This window comes from Atractosteus spatula, chromosome 17, assembly GCF_055471065.1.
Source record: "Atractosteus spatula isolate fAtrSpa1 chromosome 17, fAtrSpa1.hap1, whole genome shotgun sequence".
NCBI classification, from domain to species: Eukaryota; Metazoa; Chordata; class Actinopteri; order Semionotiformes; family Lepisosteidae; genus Atractosteus; species Atractosteus spatula.
The window spans coordinates 5,087,772-5,106,681 of NC_142722.1; the positions used below are offsets into that span (position 1 = coordinate 5,087,772).

Genomic DNA, 18,910 nt, shown 5'->3' on the forward strand with positions numbered 1-18,910 from the left:
AGACGGGAAGCTTGGTTCACCTGTGGGTAATCACCTCCGGCCCTGTCTCCTGGTGAAGCAAGCTACTGTTTCAGGCCTGACCGAGCAGTGCTCTGCGCTTTGCTACAAAAGTAACTTCTCTGTACTCCTGGTTCCCTGTCTTGTGCTCTGTTTGAATTCTCATACCCTGCTGTGTTTTTGACCTCATCTCTCAGACTCTCCCTTTGTGCCTTGAACTGGGATTTATTGTACCTTCCTGCCTCATCCCGATCTCAGCTCAGCTGAGCTTGACTGCCCAGTTCCTCGCACACCTCGCTGGTTTCCTGTTTCTCCTGTCTGACCCCATGCCTGGGTTCGTTTACGACCCTCGGACTGCAGTTCTAATCCACCGCAAACAGCAGCACCCGACACACTGCTTCCCCATCGCCCAAAACAGTTACCCCCCCTGAACGGCACCAGCAAAGAAGACCTCTGGGCTTCCCCAAATGAGTAACTCTGGGATTATCAACAGCCACAGCTAAAAGCTGCTTTCTGCACATGCAATGCACTATCACTGCCGCAGGATGAATACAAGACTACAGAGGAACGATTATACACAACAGAAGGCCATTTGGGTCCACCTAGACCGCTCGTTGATGGCAGCTAATTTCTCCAATGATCTAATCCAGTCGTTTCTTGAAAGATGTCAAGAGTTCTACCTTCAGTAATGGCTGGGCCGCTTCTTACACACTCCCACGGCTCAGATACTACAACTCTTAACAATTAGGACTGAAGTTCTCAGTAGGCAAACATGCCATACCCTTTTATTATCGTTTCAATCCTGTATCCTATATACTGGGCTAATGGGAAAAAAAGGTCTCAGTAACAATGATGACCTGCAGCCTCCATTTATACAGAAGGGTATTTTAATGGGTCAGGTATCTCATTCAAGGGTACAACAATACAACAGCAGTGTTGCACTTGAAATTTGAAGCCACGACCCTGTTGGTGTGAACTTCAGCACCCTAATCACTGCTGGCTTAAGTACACAGCACAGTGCCGAGGAGCTCACTTGTAAGAGCCAACACAACACCTGCTACTTTGCTGCAAAACCGTTGCGCAGTATAAACTTCAAACACAGATTGAGAAGTGTGTCAATTAATCACTCCACCAGTTTAGCTGCTACCCACTTACTGAATTTGATTGCAACATCTCTGAGAATATTCAGTGTGCCTCGCTCCAAGGCAATGTTAATTATGTGTAATTAAACCCTGTCTTACTTAATTAGCTGATCAGCATGGTGGAGTATGTAAATGTTAATTACTGTGAGCAGGTAACAGGGAATCTAAGATGTATTTTCTAAGCTGTAAACTAAAATGACAATATATGCATATACAACTAAAAGAAAAGACATCTTCTGTGATTTTTATTAAGAGGACTGACCTATATTCAAAATGAGGTTACAGGATTTTAGAAGATGTCATAAAATACATATGTAGCAGAAATAATTAGATAAGAAACATTAGCCAGCAGGGTAATGGAGCATAGTTAACTTTATAAGGTACTAATCTGATGATGTCACTATGCCTAACCTAGCAGAACACACTTTTGTAGCCGCACAATTCCTGTAAATCTCATCCGTATCGTTAAAAAATCCTGAGGCAGAAGTGGTATAAGGATTAGCCACAAAGCCACATGCACACAAAGTCATACAGCAATTTTCATTTTCTTTCTTCAATACCAGTGAAAGGGGTACCTGTGGTTACGATTCTGTGGTAAAAGCTGACTCTGTTCCTGTCTGTGCCACTGCATGACTGCAACACTCCACCACCTATTCTCTATTATCAAGAAAACAGAAAGGAGTAAACAAAATAAAATACAGACTTTCAGCTAGACTTAAAATAACATAGAAAAAGAGCAGTGAATGGATCACTTTTCAACTTCTCTGCAAATTTAACTGGCTGGTACCAAAGCACCCAGGACCCAGGTGTGTGACGTCAGCGAATCATGGCCCAGGTGTGTGACGTCAGCGAATCAGGAACCGGGTGTGTGATGCTGCAAAATAAGGGCCCAGGTGTGTGACGTCAGCGAATCAGGAACCGGGTGTGTGATGTCAGCGAATCAGGGCCCAGGTGTGTGATGCCAGCGAATCAGAAACCAGGTGTGCGACATCAGTGAATTAGGGCCCAGCTGTGTGACGTCAGCGAATCAGGAACCGAGAGTATGACATCAGTGAATCAGGAACCAGGTGCGTGATGTGGAGGAAGGGCTGAGCTTTTCAAACCCTGTTGCACCAGTGCTGAGCAGCCATTGCAGGAAGGCCATGCAGTGAGCTGTGAGCTTGAAGTCCACTATCTGTATAGGAAACGGGCAGCAGACCTGGGGAGGAGAACTCCCCATGCTCAAGAAGACCACCCAGTGGAGCACGCACCGTGATTCCTCGGGGGAAGGTGGGGACCCCTCTGCCTTCAGCCGCTGACCGACAGACAGAGTTATTAATAATGAACTTGTCCTTGTCTTGGGATCGAACTGCGAGAATCGCGGCGCACAAGTCGCAGGGAGAAAGCACTAGCGGAGTCGGCTCGGAGCTCTCAGGCGACGCCCACGCGCGAGAACTGTACTACACTGCTGTAGTGCTTCAAAAGTCACGTTTTAGACAGACTGAAAATCACAGAGAAGCGAGCCTTGGTTTTTAAAGTGTGCGACTGCAACTTACAGACTTTATACTGTACGTGGGAGCATTCCGGCTGACAAAGAACCACCGACGCTACTTTGCAAAATACAGAACTCAACCTGATTTTATTTGCACAGACTCGCAAGAGGCATTTTCTCCTTCTAAAAATACAGAATCGTTCAAAACCAAGAGAAAGAACATGCAACATCCATGATGAATATTTTTTTTTTGACATTTGTTTGAAAGCGCACACTACTTCAAATGCGATCTGTACATTTTAGGATTCCCTGGCGAAAGCAACGGATACCGACTGTTAAAAACACAAAGCAGGAAGAACCGACCCAGCAGAAGCATTATAACACAGCTGCAGAAACCTGCTGAAAATTAACCATCGTCTTCCACCTCGTGGAGAATTCTAATGAGGGGGCTCAAGAGTCTCTTATTAGTCTGTAACCAATGCGTCAATAAAAAGGCAGGAATGCCCACATTTGCACGTACCAGCTAACCGGTAGAAAATAATAAAGTGATAGCCCTTGAAGTACAAATCATCTGATGTGTTTGTGACCACTCATGTGCTGCAAGGAGAAATCCAGAAGAGGTCTTTACAAGCCAGTTAGCACAGCGCATGATTAACTCCAAGGACAGAAGCACACATGGCAAAGGGAGAATTTGTGAAAACTGTTTTAAAGCTGCAGTTCCCCCCCCCACACAACAACACCCTCCCTTCACCCCCTTCCTCTGCCTAGACATGCCTCTGATTCAGCCTTTAATGTACTCTCATGCAGTACAGTGTGCTAAAAACAGCTTTTGCATTGCAGTGCATTAGAGTATCATTAACATAATCTAAGAGAAAAGCAGTTTGGCCCAGTAATGCCCCTCACAGGCACTGCGTGCGGCCCTGTGACTCCACTGCTGCTGGCAGACAGCAGCCAAGGCTGCAGCTCATGTGGAAACGCTTCTCACTCCCTGTACGCTGCAGACTCGTGCCCCACCAGCACTTTCCCCTTGGCCAGCCTCCTGCCGAACTCTGGCCACCCTGCAGATCTCCCTTCATTCATTTGGAGAAGTCATTTCTCTCTCCTCCACCTGCTCTGCGGTGTAGGCGGCTGTCTGAAGGCTGAGGGGACGTATGTGAAGCACGATAGAAGCAAAGATCAGCAGTGGAAATTTCTGCTTTTTTTCGCTCCTCGGGGTGGTCCTGCCCGTTGTCTCTTTTAACAGGTAATTAAAACCGAGTGAGAAAAGAACTGGAGCTAGTTCCTTCATGACAGGCAAACCCAAGACCCAAAGGCCATAAATTTTGGGGTGTGGAGGAATGAGGGGACCCTCCCTTCTCTGCAAACGGCACTGCCCCTGCTCGCTCCTCCACAGCTAACCAGGAAGGTGGCAGCTCTCTTTCAGAACTTGTTTACCTAGGTTGCACATAGACAAAAAAAAAACGTTTTCTTTACTGGGAGCAGAACTTGCATACCGCAGGGAAACTCTTCCATAAAACAGTGCTGGGTGCCACGATCAGACACGTACACGCAAAGCCCAGCTTCCACAATCAGGCAGACCAGAAGGGGGCTTTTTGGTAGAAGTCCACAGAATTCAGCTACTTATCAGATGAAACCCTTTCAGGGCCCAAACATCACTAAGACACAGCCGCAGAAATAATTCACCTGTACAAACATGTGGGAGCACATCTGCAGCATCTGTCACGGCTGGATAATTATGTCCTATCTGTTCCCTCAGTCGTTCTTTTTTGGGGGGGAAGGGGAATTAACATAAGTAAAACCCAAGTACATCAGACACACCATAGTCACACAGTGGGTAACTGTGATGAGCTCTAAAGCAAAACCAGTTTGCTGCTGGTGGACCAGTAGACGGAACAGATATTAAAAACCAATGGCCCAGCAGTGAGATAGGGGACACCAAGCTGTAGGAGGCGCCATCCTTCAGCTGAGTCGTTAAATTAAAGTCATTGACTACTCTGTCATTATGGCTCTCATTAAAGGGTAGGGGTGTTAAATCCTATTGTCTTGGCTAAATCTCAGTCCTGGGTTTGCACGATCTGGCCGCCCTGCAGTTCCCCCTTAATTCATTTGGAGAAGTCATTTCTCACTCCTACACCTGATCTGCAGCGTAGGTGAGTTTCTAGGGCAATAGCTGATGGGACGTGTGCCTACTCTGTGAAACACTAAAGGAATCTGTGTGAAAATCAAGAAAGTGTGTTGATAAACGTAACAAAGTTGCTTTTTTTTTAGCCGTTTGTGGAGCTTATAATACTCTCATTATACGCTCTATTATTATCTGTATTATCTGTACCCTGTATTTTAATCATTTTATACAGTGCTTTCTTTCTCCTTACATGTTTCTCAATTGCTTTATTGAAATTATTTGATTTGTTTCTCCTTCTCCATTTGATTTGTTGTTCCTTCCTAATTTTTGGTTAACTTACTTTTGAATCTTCTCTGTGCTTCAACCAGAGTTTCTTTCAACTGTTGTGATCCGTTCTCTAGCGATTACAAAGAACTCCCATTCTCCTCCTCTTCCTTCACAGTCCACTTTCTTGAAATTGTAAACCTGTGCACATGTGCCGTTTCATTAACATTTCAAAGCCACATTAGTCTCTGCTATGTCAGGGGCTATTGCTGACCTCTATGCCCTTCACGTGTCTGTTTGTGCTTGGGTGTTGGTCAGCTTTGCTCATTTGCTTTTCCTCCAAAACTGCATCTGAAAACACACAGGAAAGCTTGTCCCCCCATTTTTCATTCCACCCTCCCACCCCCCCCCCCTGCTCCATCCACCCCCAGTGGCTCCGTCTCGCAACCTCACTCGCGTTTGTGCTGACTTGTTTATCGATTGACTGCTAAACGACAAGAAAAAAATCAAACAAGCCGGGATAAACTCACCCTGGAGGCCTTTTAAGCAGCAGTTTTAACAATTATCAAAGGTTCATCCAATGCTATCGAGACACCGCATTAGGCAGCAGATCACACAGAGCATTGCTAATGCAGCCTCTCTGACCACGGACACAACTCGGCACTGAGAGGCCAATCAGTGCATGGCTAACCGACTAACTTGTGCTAGCCAGCAGTGCACAATATCCACTTACTCTGGCTCTGCATTAATGCATCCAATCTAAGCCTTGATGGAGGCTTCAGTGCAGAAATAAGTGGGATTTCTAAACTTAGCATTCCTCCAGCATGCTAATGTCAATGTTGCCACGCCTGAACAATGGAGCACAGAGTTAAGAAGGGCTTTACAAATCAGTGGCATCGCCTTTATTTAACCAGGAGTGGCTGGGCTGAAGTGGGCACTGTTTATTTTCTTCCAGGAGTTGCACTGGGTAACTAATCAGAAACGAACGCCTGGGTGGAGACAGGCCAGATTCTCTGTCACGTTCTTGTGGAGCATCAAGGTTTGTCCTACCGCTCGGATGCAAAAAAGGGAGCATTTAGGCCGGCTTAAGAAAACAGACACCAATGCCCACTATTGCTGGAGTGTGATAGCAGGTTTGGTGCCTCTGCCAGCGCTCAAGAAGGCTCAGTACTCCAGGCTCAGTCTTGCTCAGACAGTATGCAGAAGCACTTAAATATCTCCTGGAAACAGGCATCGAGGTAGACTGACTACCCAGAAAATCGGCTTTCCTGGAACCCCCAGACCCAGAAAATCACTTTTGCGGGAGCCCGGTTCTTTAGAGGCGAAGCTCAGATAGGCTTCTCAAGTGGGGGAGTGGAATGGCTCGAAAAAGTGCCTCCAGCGGGTCACCGGGGAGTTAACAGAAAACACGAGCAGAGGACAGGTGGCTGGGAAGCCCTGAAGAGGCCCAATCTGATGCCAAGTCAAAAGGAAACCAAATTATCTTTATTTCTTTTCCATCTGCATTAAAAAGCAAAGCAGACAATTGCTCCTGAAAATTGGATTTCTCTTTATAAGGCTTCGGTCTCAAGAGATTAAAAAAATCAGGTTAAATCAGGTTTTCAGCTTCAGATCCCAGTAACTTCAAGGGAGAAAACAGGGCTTTTATGAGTCCATTTTTTTTTTTAAAGATGAAACTATTGGGCAAGACACGAGACGGGGGCACTCAAGTGTTTGAATGCATAACTGTGTTAGAGCCAGCAGAAAATATTTTCGCAGGAGGCGCTGCTAACAAAGAAGAAGAAGAAACCTGAAGAAAGAGAAGCTAGCCAGCCCCATCTCCCAGAGTTTCAAAACTTTCGAAGGAGCAGCTCAACAGCTTCCACAGGCAGTGAACTGCGCCTTGCTCGTCTTTGAATTTCACGGATGTAGTCTTGTTTCCCCTTGAAGACTAACAAGTTGTACGTGACAAAGAAGAAAAATGAAGAAAGGACGTGTGTCATGCACTAAAGAAAACAAGATTTGGAAAAGCAGAAGTTTCTTTTTTCACCTCATTTAAAATTAGGCACATATCCCTATAATTGTTTCAGACCTCTCATACTACAATGCATTTAATTGGTTGGCTTTTTCCACCATTCAGTGCTTCTTAATATTTAGTTTTTTGTCCAAAGTACAAAACTAGATATTTTTTCTGCCTTCCTAACAAGGCAGCCGTTTCACTAAAATGCTCGTACAATCTAACACACCGATGGCTGCCAGCCATTAAGATTTCAGGTTTGGCTGTTTTAAACTGTGACAAAACATCAAATCCTAATAGGTGTTCTCTATTTAGCAGACGCCTTCATCAGCATCATTCTTGCCTCGATATCGACAACTGCTGCAGTAATGAGACCTTAGTGTTCGTCCCACACGAAGGGCAGACCTCGAGGTACTCAGTAACTCTGTGTTAACAGCAGGGTCTTGAACCAGTAACCCTCCAGTACAGCCCCTTCACCTTAGACACATGGCCACAGGCAACAGCACCTGCAATTTATTTTTGCAGCAATACTTCACACACTATGGGCATCTTTAGTGAATCTGTTCCTTTTTTTGTTTATTTGCAGGGATCGGTTTCCCAGCTCTTCATCAGAACATGAACGCAAAAAATCTATCTAAAAATAAAAACGGCGTAAAAGGGAAAAATGACAAACAAAACCCAGTCGTCTAGTGTTATTTTTCCTCTTGTATAACATGTACACTTTTACCGTTTGAGCATTATTTAGGATCTTCTAATATTAGCTGACACACAAAAGGAGGAATTTAAACCCAATTTGCTTATTGTGCTAGTAATTGATCCACAGATCTTGTCCAGCTGCTTCTGTGAAGAATCCCAGTGAACCTGCTACTGTACATCACCATGGCCATGCAACTTGTTCCAGCCTCCTACAACCCTTTGTGTAAAGCACTTCTTCCTCTTTTCATTCCTAAACAATTTTCTTCCTCTTAGTTTCCCACTTGTAGCTGCAGGACGTCTCTTTAATACCATTACATGGATATCTTATCTTTTAAATTCTATGTGAATATTACTTGTTAATGGAATGATATGCAAACCTTTCTCTGGTACAGGACAAGTTCGGCTTCTATGGGAGATCAACTGCAGAGTGGCAAAAACAGATTTTTACTACCATACAGTATCGAACAGAAATGCGATATATACAAGTGTAAACAGAGCCACAGTTTTTACAGATAAAGACAAGAGGAATGAAATGAACAAAAGGCTGCAGAGCAAAATAATCTAACGAGGTGAGTCTGCAAAGCAGATAAGTACTGCAATAATTCAGAAATCTACCATCTCACTTTCATTATCCTTTGAAGCCATATGCTACTGAAAAGAGATTGTGCCATATGGTTATAGCATGATGAATTCCTCGTGTGGCACCTAGACAGTTTGTGAAGCAGAAGAACCCGTTTCATGTGGTTCTGTTTAGCTTTCCCATGTACACTGTGTGTGTATATAAATAATTTCCTTTTTCTTGTTTTGATAGAATAATTCTGTGACAAGCCTGAGCATATGTTTTCATTCTTACTTAAGTCACGCACCGATAATCAGACAAATCACAAACGAGCTGGGGGTTTTATTGAAAGAATCGTTCGGGGGAGCAGATGTGCACGGATTCAATAAACAGCACAGATACAAATGCCTTCAGAGTAGCATGTGATAAAGAGGGTTTTTCATGAAGCAAGTTTGCATTGCACAGCGAGGGGACTTATTTGATTTATTCATTGATAGAGCCCCAGGAGTCCCTGTGGAATATGGATTTCTCATTTCATTTAAGAAGGGTTTGGCAAATATAGAACAGAGTGAGAAAACACTGGGCTGTGATTACAAAATGACCTCACTGCATCAATTAGGAGGCAAACCATAGCTGAGATCTGAGGCAGAAGCAAAAGAACAGTAAACACCAGGACTATCTCACACACACACACAAACAGCCTTACAAAGCCTTATCACTCTTACAACAGGACAGAGAGAAAATAGGTAATTTCTTCCGTTTTGGACCATTAACATTCTCTGACAAGAGAAATTTCACACAGGCTGCAATTATTTTGGTTGCAGGCACTGAGGAAAGCTGTGCAGCACTTTGCTACAGGTGTGTCCGGGATTATAAGCTCAGTGAGACACAGGGAGGGGCCAGAGAGCTCCTGGAGTCTCCCATGTACAGACCTCTGCCTGGCCTGTCTCTGAGGCCTCAGCTTTGCCTGGTTCATACAGCACAGACAAGTGCTCACACATGGGGCACCACGTCGCCCGTCGTCACCCCAGCACTTGATTCAGGAACAGAAGGATCGCGCAAAATTCCACAGACATCCGGCTACAAGTCACAGTCCCGTCCCCTTCCCCCGGTTTTCAAACAGCCCTCCGTATGGACCAACGACGCAAGTGTGGACAGGAAACAAATGCACCAAGCAGCTAAAAGTGAAGTTGATCCAAGCCCAGTACGGAAATCCAATTTCAGCCCTGCCTCGTGGCAAATTGCTTTGAAAGCAGTGCAGGAGTGAATTTCAGACAGTTCTTTTTCTGCTGGATGAGAGCCCTGCTAGCAGTATTTACAAACATTACCATCACTTAAAGCACCCCTGCCGGGTTGAACTGTCACAGAAAACAACTGCTTTGCATGAACAAACAGCTGCCTGAGCTTGTCTGCTCTCACCCTTTTGCTCTGCAGCCCCGAGCAAATTGGTCCAGGGCTCTTTTTCCAACCTTTTCTTGCGATTAAGAAGCATGATATACAGGTTTACTGTATATTAACATATGGAGAATCAGTACCGAAAAAAAATAGTCAAAGCATGAAAAAGGACAACATTTATGAAAGAAACCTAAGAAATAGATCTTCATTTGCCTGGTCTGCGGAAGCTGAGGCCTGCTTTCCTCCTTTTTAGTCTGTAAAAGCGTGTTCAATAACCCCGTGTAGTAAAAATCTGTTTCACCGCTCTGTGGCTTATCTGTTCACCTACAGAAGCTGGAACGAACATCCAGCCATGTCGAAGAAGCCGATTATCTGGAATTCTTCGATAAGTAGCTGATCGATGATCCTCGACCAACTACCAGTGAAATAAGCAAGATGGATTGAAAGAACCTCCTTCTCATTTGTCACCTCAATCTTCCAAATAATGACAAGCTGCAAAAAAGTATATGCCTGCTACATCATGGAAGAAGAAACATTGCACTTCCTCAGGTTTTAGTTTTCCCTTTTAAGTTTGTCTGCACACATTACTTCCCTTGTTTAATGCATTAGAGCAGGGGTCTCTACTCCCAGTCCTTGCGCGCTCCAGTCTGTAACCTCTAAACCATCCGTTGCTAAGGAACAGGGACCATCTACCTGTGATCAGCTAAGCAGGTGATTTGATAAATGAGGCAGTTTAGGGAGCTTCTGGCACAAAAATCGGAATAGCCTCAACGAAACCTTAAGAATTTATTTCTTTAACTGAACAAATACTGTAACAGATCTTCAAAAAAAAACGATCTGGGGAGACCCATAGGGGTAACTGGTTGGGGACCCCTGTACTAGAGTTACATGTACTGTACACGTCTTTGACTCAAAGACTTCCAGGACTGTATGTTAAAGGTTAAAATCGTCTTACTGGTATGTTTTTTTTCGCTTCATAGCAAGCGTCAAGCCTTCTGAGCACACAGATTTGCTCAGAGATACACGCTGTACACAGAGTGCTACAGGGGTGAAAACATTTAGAATTTTAGAGCCAGTCATTGTAACACAAACACTTGTATCTTTTTTGTTGATTTTTAACATGGCCAAATGAAGCATCTGCATTGTAGGAGGAGAACTTTGTATCACTGACCTCATTAGTAGTGTAAAGCTTACAGGGCACTATGGGGCCCAGGGTTCAATTCTGGAACTGGGGTACTATCTGTGTGGAGTTTGTATGTTCTGCCCGTGTTTGCGTGGGTTTCCCTGGGCACTCCGGTTACCTCCTATAGTCCACAGACATACATTCTCTGGGAAAACTGGCCCTGGTGTGAGTGTGTACCTGGTGCGTATTAGTGTCTGTGTGCCCTTGCGCCCACTGCTGGTCGGGGTAGCAGTTTACAAGCTGCTACTCTGAGTGGCAGTGGATGCAGGGAGGGAGCTGTGTGACGAGAGCAGCACCAACTCGCATGCTGACAGTTCCAGCACCTAGAATGGACCTCTGGTACCGGAGACAGACAGCACTTGATTTTGTCGCTCAGCATTGAGCCTGTTTGCCATGTTCAGAATTAAAACAAAAAGAGCATTACATTTCAGCAGCACGTTTCGAGCTTTCCATGTAACAGGACAAAACATATACTGTACCATAATTTCCACAGCAGCTAAAATGCGTCTCTGTGAATATGCAATTCAGTCCTTTCATTTCAGGTGCAAGGCTGGGTACTGGTGTAATTGCTCGGCCTGTATTTTCTGGCAAGTCGGCTCTGTACACATGATGCAGAGCAGCAGCCGATGAGAGCTGTCTGCTGTGATTTCTGATGCTGTGCTGGGGGCGCGAATACAAGAAGTCAAGGTTACTGCTGGTCCCCTCATTGTTTCTGCATCTGAAGCACTTGACGTTACATAAGATCGCCCACGGCAATGAGGTCAGAGCAAGCCATCCTTTCACAAAGTCTGGCATTTTCTGTTTCTTCATTTGTTCTCAGCCTGAAAGGCTGTCTATAATCTCCGTCTCTCTTGCACAGAGAGACCGCGATTGCTCTTGGTTGAAGATAAAGGCAGGAAGCACTTAGCTGATGTCTTTCTAGTTAGGCTTTCCAGATAGGTCTCCACACACACACACACAGCCCCAGATCCAGGATGCTGAAAAAGACCTGCCTGATTCAACACCGTGATGCTACCTCTGTTCCCACAGGTACCAAAGCTCAGTGGAAGTTGTAGCACATCTCCGCGCCCCTCTCCGTGCAAGACCAGAGACTCTCTGAGGCCGGAGGAAGAATGCAAGCAAAGTTGTGTGTGCAAGGATTAAAAGGATTGACACAGGGATGAGACAGCAGCTAGCAATCGTTTAAAACAGCCCCTCTCCGCTGTTTGCCCAACACCCCTTCAGGAGGACTGACAGCTGGGAGTTTCCACTGACTTTTAAATGTCTATATGACACAGAGTCAATCAATGCACCAGGAAGCCCAGCTTCCTGTTACACATCCTTGGAGGAAGGGAACCTGCACTGGATAATCAATCCACTTTTACAGGACTTATAAGTCCTCCCCGCTCTCCATCATGTTCCAGAGATCCGCAATCCCTCCGTGGGGATCAGGAAATCCAGGCTGCAGGCCAGCCCCTGTGAGTGACACGCAGGTCCACCATGGTATTATCCTGGTACAGGGTAGCAGGGCTCAGGGCAAGATCTGTGGAGTGCGTGGCATCACAAAGACAGAGGATGGGAAACCGTAGGGAGACCCTACCATCGCTGCAGAAATACAGGAAACATGGTTTCCAAAGTTCCCTGTCTATTTAACTCAATCTGGAAGGGCTCTCCATTGCTGAAATTATTATTACATATAAAACTGAGCCTCAGCTCTACTGCTCTACACAGTCCGTTTCCCCTTGGCTGGTGTTGTCCCACGAGATGAGGCACAGGGAGAAAGGCCTGCTCCAGGATCACCCACACCCACAGCATCTCCAGCAGTCTCTTGACACACACAGCCAATTCAGATCGGGCAACGGAGGTAAGTGCTGCAGAAAGATGGTGCCCTTCTGCTCCCAGGGGAAACAGTCCCATCATCCCAGCTGCTGCAGTGCCTGGACGTGTTGCAGCAGGGGGTCTAGTGCAGCAACACAGGTAAAGAACAAGCTCACAAGCTTTCTGACCAGAATGGGATCCACACTGTATATCACCCGGTCAGTTTTGTTAAGGCCATTCTACTGCCAAAAGCACGAGAATAAAGTCTCCACATTAAATAACAATAATAATTGCTTACACTTATATAAAGCTTTTCTGGACAATGCAAAGTGACTTACAGATAATGGGGATCCCCTCCACCGCAACCAGTGTGCAGCCCCACCTGGATGATGCGCCAGTCCACTCCCCACACACCAGCTCTCAGTGGAGAGGAGAGCAGAGTGATGGAGCCAGTTCAGAGATGGGGATTATTAGGAGGCCATGATTGGTAAAGGCCAGGGGGAAATTTGGCCAGGACACCGGGGTTACACCCCTACTCTTTTCGAGAAACGCTCTGGGATTTTTAATGACCACAGAGAGTCAGGGCCTCGGTTTTACATCTCATGCAAAGGATGACACTATTTTACAGTAATTATAGTGTCCCTGTCACTATAATGTAATGGGGCATTAGGACCCACACAGACCTCAGGGTGAGCGCCCCCTACTGGCCCCACTAATACCTCTACTAGTGGCAACCTTAGTTTTTCCCAGGAGTCTCCCATCCAGGTACTGACCAGGCTCACCCTGCTGAGCTTCAGTGGGCTGCCAGCTATGAGTTGCAGGGTGATATGGCTGCTGGCTAAAAAACTGAACCTTGCTGTATTTCTAAACCATTCTAAATCCTGCTTTTATTAAACCCTACCACCCTTCCCTTGGACTACAGCTTTGCTTATCTGTACGCATTCTAGCAGTCCTGTTCCCAGGTGTCAGCAAACCCAGGGACGTTACATTACTGTTAAATTACTCCCACAGCACTTTTCATCCCGTGGCATCACCTCTCAGACAATTCTATCATGTTTATCCCACAGGCAAAAGATCAAGGGATTGGGACAGGCAGGTCCCGTTTTGGGGTACGTCTTACTGTTCCTCGTTTTCTAGCACACTTTGGGTCCCTCTCCCTGACCTTGCCCTTTAAGACGTCCCCACTTCTACAGCTGATTTTGAACTTTTGGCCTATAGTACAGAATGAAAAGTATTAAAATGCACTGGAGCTACTTAGAGCCTGGTGTAGGATTAGCCAGAACCAGCCAGCTGTATACAAGGACAAGGGTTATTGGAAAGAAGCTGTCTGTGCTCTAAGCCTCTAGGTGAGATGGCAAATTGATTGCAGATATTCTGAATTAAAAAAAATGTGATGGGTTTTGCTAATGCTGTTGGAGACTATGAATTTTAAGTCATGCTTTATGATTGCAACGCTTTAGAAAGTCTCGGTAAATGTGCCAGAAAGAATTTGTTAAATAATCACATAGCTGCTTTTCATGCCCTTCACTGGAGCTCCTTACTGGGTTAATAACATCCATGCGCAGGACCAAAGCTATCCACTGCACAGTGAAGTGGGGAAGCTTACTAATGTGGCGGTTTTGTTAGCTAAAACCCCCAGGGACAAGAAGAAAGAGTGCACTGAAGAACCGCAGCCTGTCTTCTGAGCAGGCCTCTTTGCAGCAGTTGTATTCTTGCTCACGGTAATCACTCTCCCTGTGCTGCCTTTTCAAAGACACTGCCCAGGGTGCCTCTGATTGCTTCAGCAATGCAAACAGCTCTCTATGACCAGCAGGGGGAGTGCTGTCCAGGGAAGGAGAAAACAGTCTGGAAGCCCAAAAACGCCAAAGACAATCTGTAGTAGAAGCAGTAATTTTATTCCAGGGAAACACATTTCCTTAATACTGCCAATAAATTATTTTTAAGACACTAACATAATAAATAATGTATAAAACCTGATAGGAAAAATTCTATACACTATGCAAAAAAGATTAATCTGCTATAAAGGTGTGATTGTTTTGTGTTGTTCCAGTTATATAAAAATTAGCTGGATCTCAGTGTGGGTTAATGAGCTGCTGACAGAGATAGAGTGCACCCCTGCATGTTGCTTGAAATTCAGAACAGGTCGGCTATCCGAGCCCCAAATGCGTGTTTCTATGTTGCTGCAAAACACACGAAAAACAAATGACCTGCAAACCAAAAGGGCTTTTACGTGTTTTCAGAAACAAATCAGATCATGTCTGTCTGAGCCTTTCATTGCACATAAGCATCTCCTTGCACTTGCGCATATGACAAATAATCTGAACGGAAACTGAAAACTGTGAGCATGCAGCTGCAACCACAACAACTTTTCGTCTCCTGAAAAGCACACAGTACCTCCAAGGAAGATGTCTGTAAGAGCCAAACAGATCCAGCACTGTACCTACTGAAAATGAAGGCTGTAGATGCTCTTTTAAATCCTAATTAGCCAGCAGTACATAACCAAGAACAGGTATTTTGCTGTAATAGCTCATATTAGAGGTGGCTACGGCCTTTCGCAAGCCTAAATTCACCCACCTCAGTGTGAACTGATCCACTGTGGCGCTGGTGCCCATGTGAATACGAAAGGTGATGACCTGCCCCTGTTTCACTGGGCTGGACGGCAGCCAGATCTCAATGTTGTCATCCAGCCTGAGCCTCGTCACCTCGGGGCCCTCCTCCTGGGAGTGGGTAAGGTAGACGGAGCCAATCCGCTGCAGGGAGGGAGTGGCTTCATCCTGTCCCTGACGAATGGCGTTGTTCCCCTTGCGGGGATCCTTTGTGCTGCACTCTCCGCCGCCCTCTAGTGGCTGCACCGTGTAATACAGCTCCACACTGGTGCCTTCCCCCTGCTCAGAGGCCTTCTTCCGTCCCTGGACCCCTGAGCTCGGGTGGAACCAGAGGGGGAGGAGCTCCAGCTCTGCCACGCAGATCCCCAGGTTGCCCTCCAGCCTACAGCCAGCCATGACTTCCTGCGTCTCCTGAAAGGCGAACACTTTGATACAAGGCAAATTTTCGGGCGGGGAGGCCTCATCCCAACTTCGGCCGGCCAGGTAGAACAAGGTCTGCACCCGGGGCCGCTGGAGATGAACCCTCTCGTTGACGATGTGCGCCCTGATCTTCCAGTTCACAGTCGCCTGGGAGGGGCTGGGGAGGAGTCGCGGCGCGGACTGCAGTAGCTCCAGGGGGACGGGGGCCTCCGCGGTGAGGTTGCCATAGCTGCAGTTGATGGAGGGGATCCCCTCTGCCATGTGGATGAAGAAGGGCTCGGTCCGGGCCTGCAGGCTGGAGTTCCTCATCACCTCCTGGCCGGCCTCCTTCAGGAAGAAGGAGGACGCGGCGTTCTGGATCTGGAAGGATACGGGCAGGTAGGTCGAGAGGGAACTGAACCGCGGCTGGGCATCGGACGCCCCCCGGCTCTCTGCAGCTGGAAGACAAAAGTGGGAGATCACTGGGAGATGAGAAACCCAAGAACAACCAGCTGAGCATCTCTCCACACGCACCGCAGGTCATGTATTTATTACATTTAAGACATTCTGAAAAAGTGGAGAAAAGAAACACAATGTTTCAGCTGTGGAGCCTTCTCCAGGTGTCTGTATTTATGACGCTGTGGTTGATGGTGGTGTTGAAAGTAATAAAAGCTCCGAACAGACCACAAAACCCTTCTCGCAGATTCTCCACTGGGACAGGTAAAAACTCTTTTTCAGTAACCCACTCCCAGCTTTGTCCATAACGGGGCTATTTTGTTAAAAAGGGGGGCTTCCACTAAACTCTAGGCTTCTTGATTCTCCTTATATTCATTATAGGTACAGTTCAGATACCTGTTAAAAACACCCACCATCACTCGTGCTGAGGAAGAGACTCAATTTGCAGCTGGCAGAGGTGGCAGAACCGGTCCAAACGGGCTTGCTTTGGGTCGGGGGCGATTCTTTGCCTCTCTCGTATTATGAAGTAATATAAATCAATAAAGCACGCAACAATTCAATTCAATTCATTTTTATATAGCGCCTTTCACAACAAGGTTGCTTAACAAAGCAAGTGACCCTACATGTTGTGAATACAGAACAGAGGAGAGGAACCAAAGACTCCTTGGTAAGGAGAAAAGAAACCTCTAGGGGTCCAAGGTCAACTGGCTGCCCAACCCCTTTGGGCATGCTAAGATTATAGAACTAAAAAAAAGGAAATAAATGAATGAGGGTATTAATCCATCCATCCATCATGTCTTCTGTATGTCAGTACAGATCTTTATAGACCAGCACACAAGCTCCAGCCAGCCTGAGGAACACGAGGGGTGGAACAGGAATACTTACATTGTTATTGACAGAGCGACGGAGAGCAGCCCCAGATACTACAACGGCAAGTATTTGCTACCCACAAGCCGGTTTGAGAAGCCCTTGCTTGATTCGCCACTCGGCAAAGTGTTCCCGCACGCACTGCCCTGCCCCGGGACGTCTTTGCCTTCCCGCTACGCCCAAAAGCCACACTGGAGGCGCCCGGCCCATCGTGGGAGAAATGTATAAGACACAGGAGTTGCGGGAGGGAAGCAGAGCCAGAGGCCTGCTATTCTGGCTTGTACACAACCTGCCTTTACCAGAGGGAACAGCCCTGCAACCTCCCAATTTACACAGAAGCCTGGAAAGAAATTCTGTGCTGAGGTCTGAGAAAATTAGGCATCTTTTAGCCCAAGGGAACAGTAATATCAAGGTTATGTACAATAAAATAAACAGAGATGTCAGAGAGAGGCAGAGCACTGGATAGGAACATCAATCTTTGACAAACCAGAGTCTTTGTTATTCTTTATCATTGAGTATTCAGGGCTCCAGCAAAAGTACTAAGACGCTCTTTCTTTCTTTCTTCATATCTTCCCAAGATTCCCTCTCCCTTTCGGATACCCTGATTTCCATTTTAAGCCGATACACATTTACTAACAATAAAACCTTCAGCCTTTAACAGACGAGACAGATTCTTGCTTCTTGTTTCCCAAGGCTTTACAGTGATGAAAGAAATGTGGGATGAATAAAGACGCTGAAACCTTTAGCAATCTCACTTCAGAACTGATGAGATCCTACCAAGACACGATACAGACGCGTTTTATTAAAAAGAGAACTTTACAGAACTTGGGAAATCCCTAAGGATTTGCTCAAAGCACCTATTTTAAGGAGTTATTTCCTCTATGGTTACAGATGCTGCTTCCACGCTCCCCAAGGAGATTTCCTGAGCTTTATGAAATTCCTGAGATTTAATTCAGTTCCAGCGTTTTCCAGAGGAGGACGAAGAGAAACAAATTAACCCGCGGAGTGACTGTTCCAACACCAATTTCAAAGAGTTACCTGGAGACTCGAGGAGATGATGGAGATGGTCAACTAAACCATTCAGACTTCAGGAGTTTTTTGTGATTGAATCCCCAATTCGCATGTACTGTAATTCCTCTCCAGGTTTTGGTAAAATATGTCAACTTATTTTGTTTTGCACTGCAGAACCAATTCTGTGGTGCTCAATTATAAACTCTGTGTTAAACCACTATAACTCTAACTCCAGAACCACATTCATACAGTTCAATATTTGTTTTGAAGTTCCCTTCCATCCAAGGTGACTTTATCCTTGGTTGTATAAGTAAATAATACTATAATACTAGCTATTCCATTGTACAACTATTTTTCGATGGTATCATAAGAAAGGTTATTAACTAGAGGCTAATCAGCCCATTTGGTTGTTTGTAGCTAACTGATCCTCGGATCTCATCCAGCCATTTCTCGAAGGAAACCAGGGGATCAGCTTCAACAACACGGCTCACCAGCTTGTTCCAGACTCTTGCACCCCTTTGTGTAAAGATGAGTCTCCCGTTCTCAGTTTTAAATGCACTTCCTTCATAGTTTCCACTAATGTCCTCCTGTTCATGCTCATTCTGAAGAATGTGCTGGGCTGGCTTTGATTTTAAAATTTAAAGGGTCGTTTGATTTTATGGACCATAAATCCTTATAGACTCTTTATAGACCAGGCTTATCAACTTCAGTAGTGTGTTCTGAACTGCCCTGTGAAGAAATACCTCAATAATATTTAGCCCAAAACATATGTGCATCAACATTGAAGGACTATTGCTAATATTATTCAAATTCGCAGCATTGCAATTTCTCCATTTTCAGGTCTAAAAGCTGCAGGGCCCTTATTGAAAAACCAGCACATTTCAAGTTCGGAACATATTTTGAGAAGGTTTTCATCTGGTAGATGTGTGACGGCTTAAAAAACAACAAA

The 18,910-nt window shown here is 45.6% G+C and overlaps 1 protein-coding gene across 1 annotated transcript in view; it reads right to left on the reverse strand.

Annotated features, from left to right (window-relative positions):
- Positions 1-12,217: 12,217 nt before the first annotated feature.
- LOC148818889 (transmembrane protein 132C-like) overlaps positions 12,218-18,910 on the reverse strand; it is a 63,180-nt gene continuing 56,487 nt past the window's right edge. The window contains exons 2-4 of the mRNA XM_088935937.1: positions 15,197-16,085; positions 12,532-12,589; positions 12,218-12,280 (exon numbers count right to left, since the gene is read on the reverse strand). Of these exons, the coding sequence (XP_088792063.1) occupies positions 12,218-12,280; positions 12,532-12,589; positions 15,197-16,085 (1,010 nt within the window). The remainder of the gene's footprint in view (positions 12,281-12,531; positions 12,590-15,196; positions 16,086-18,910) is intronic.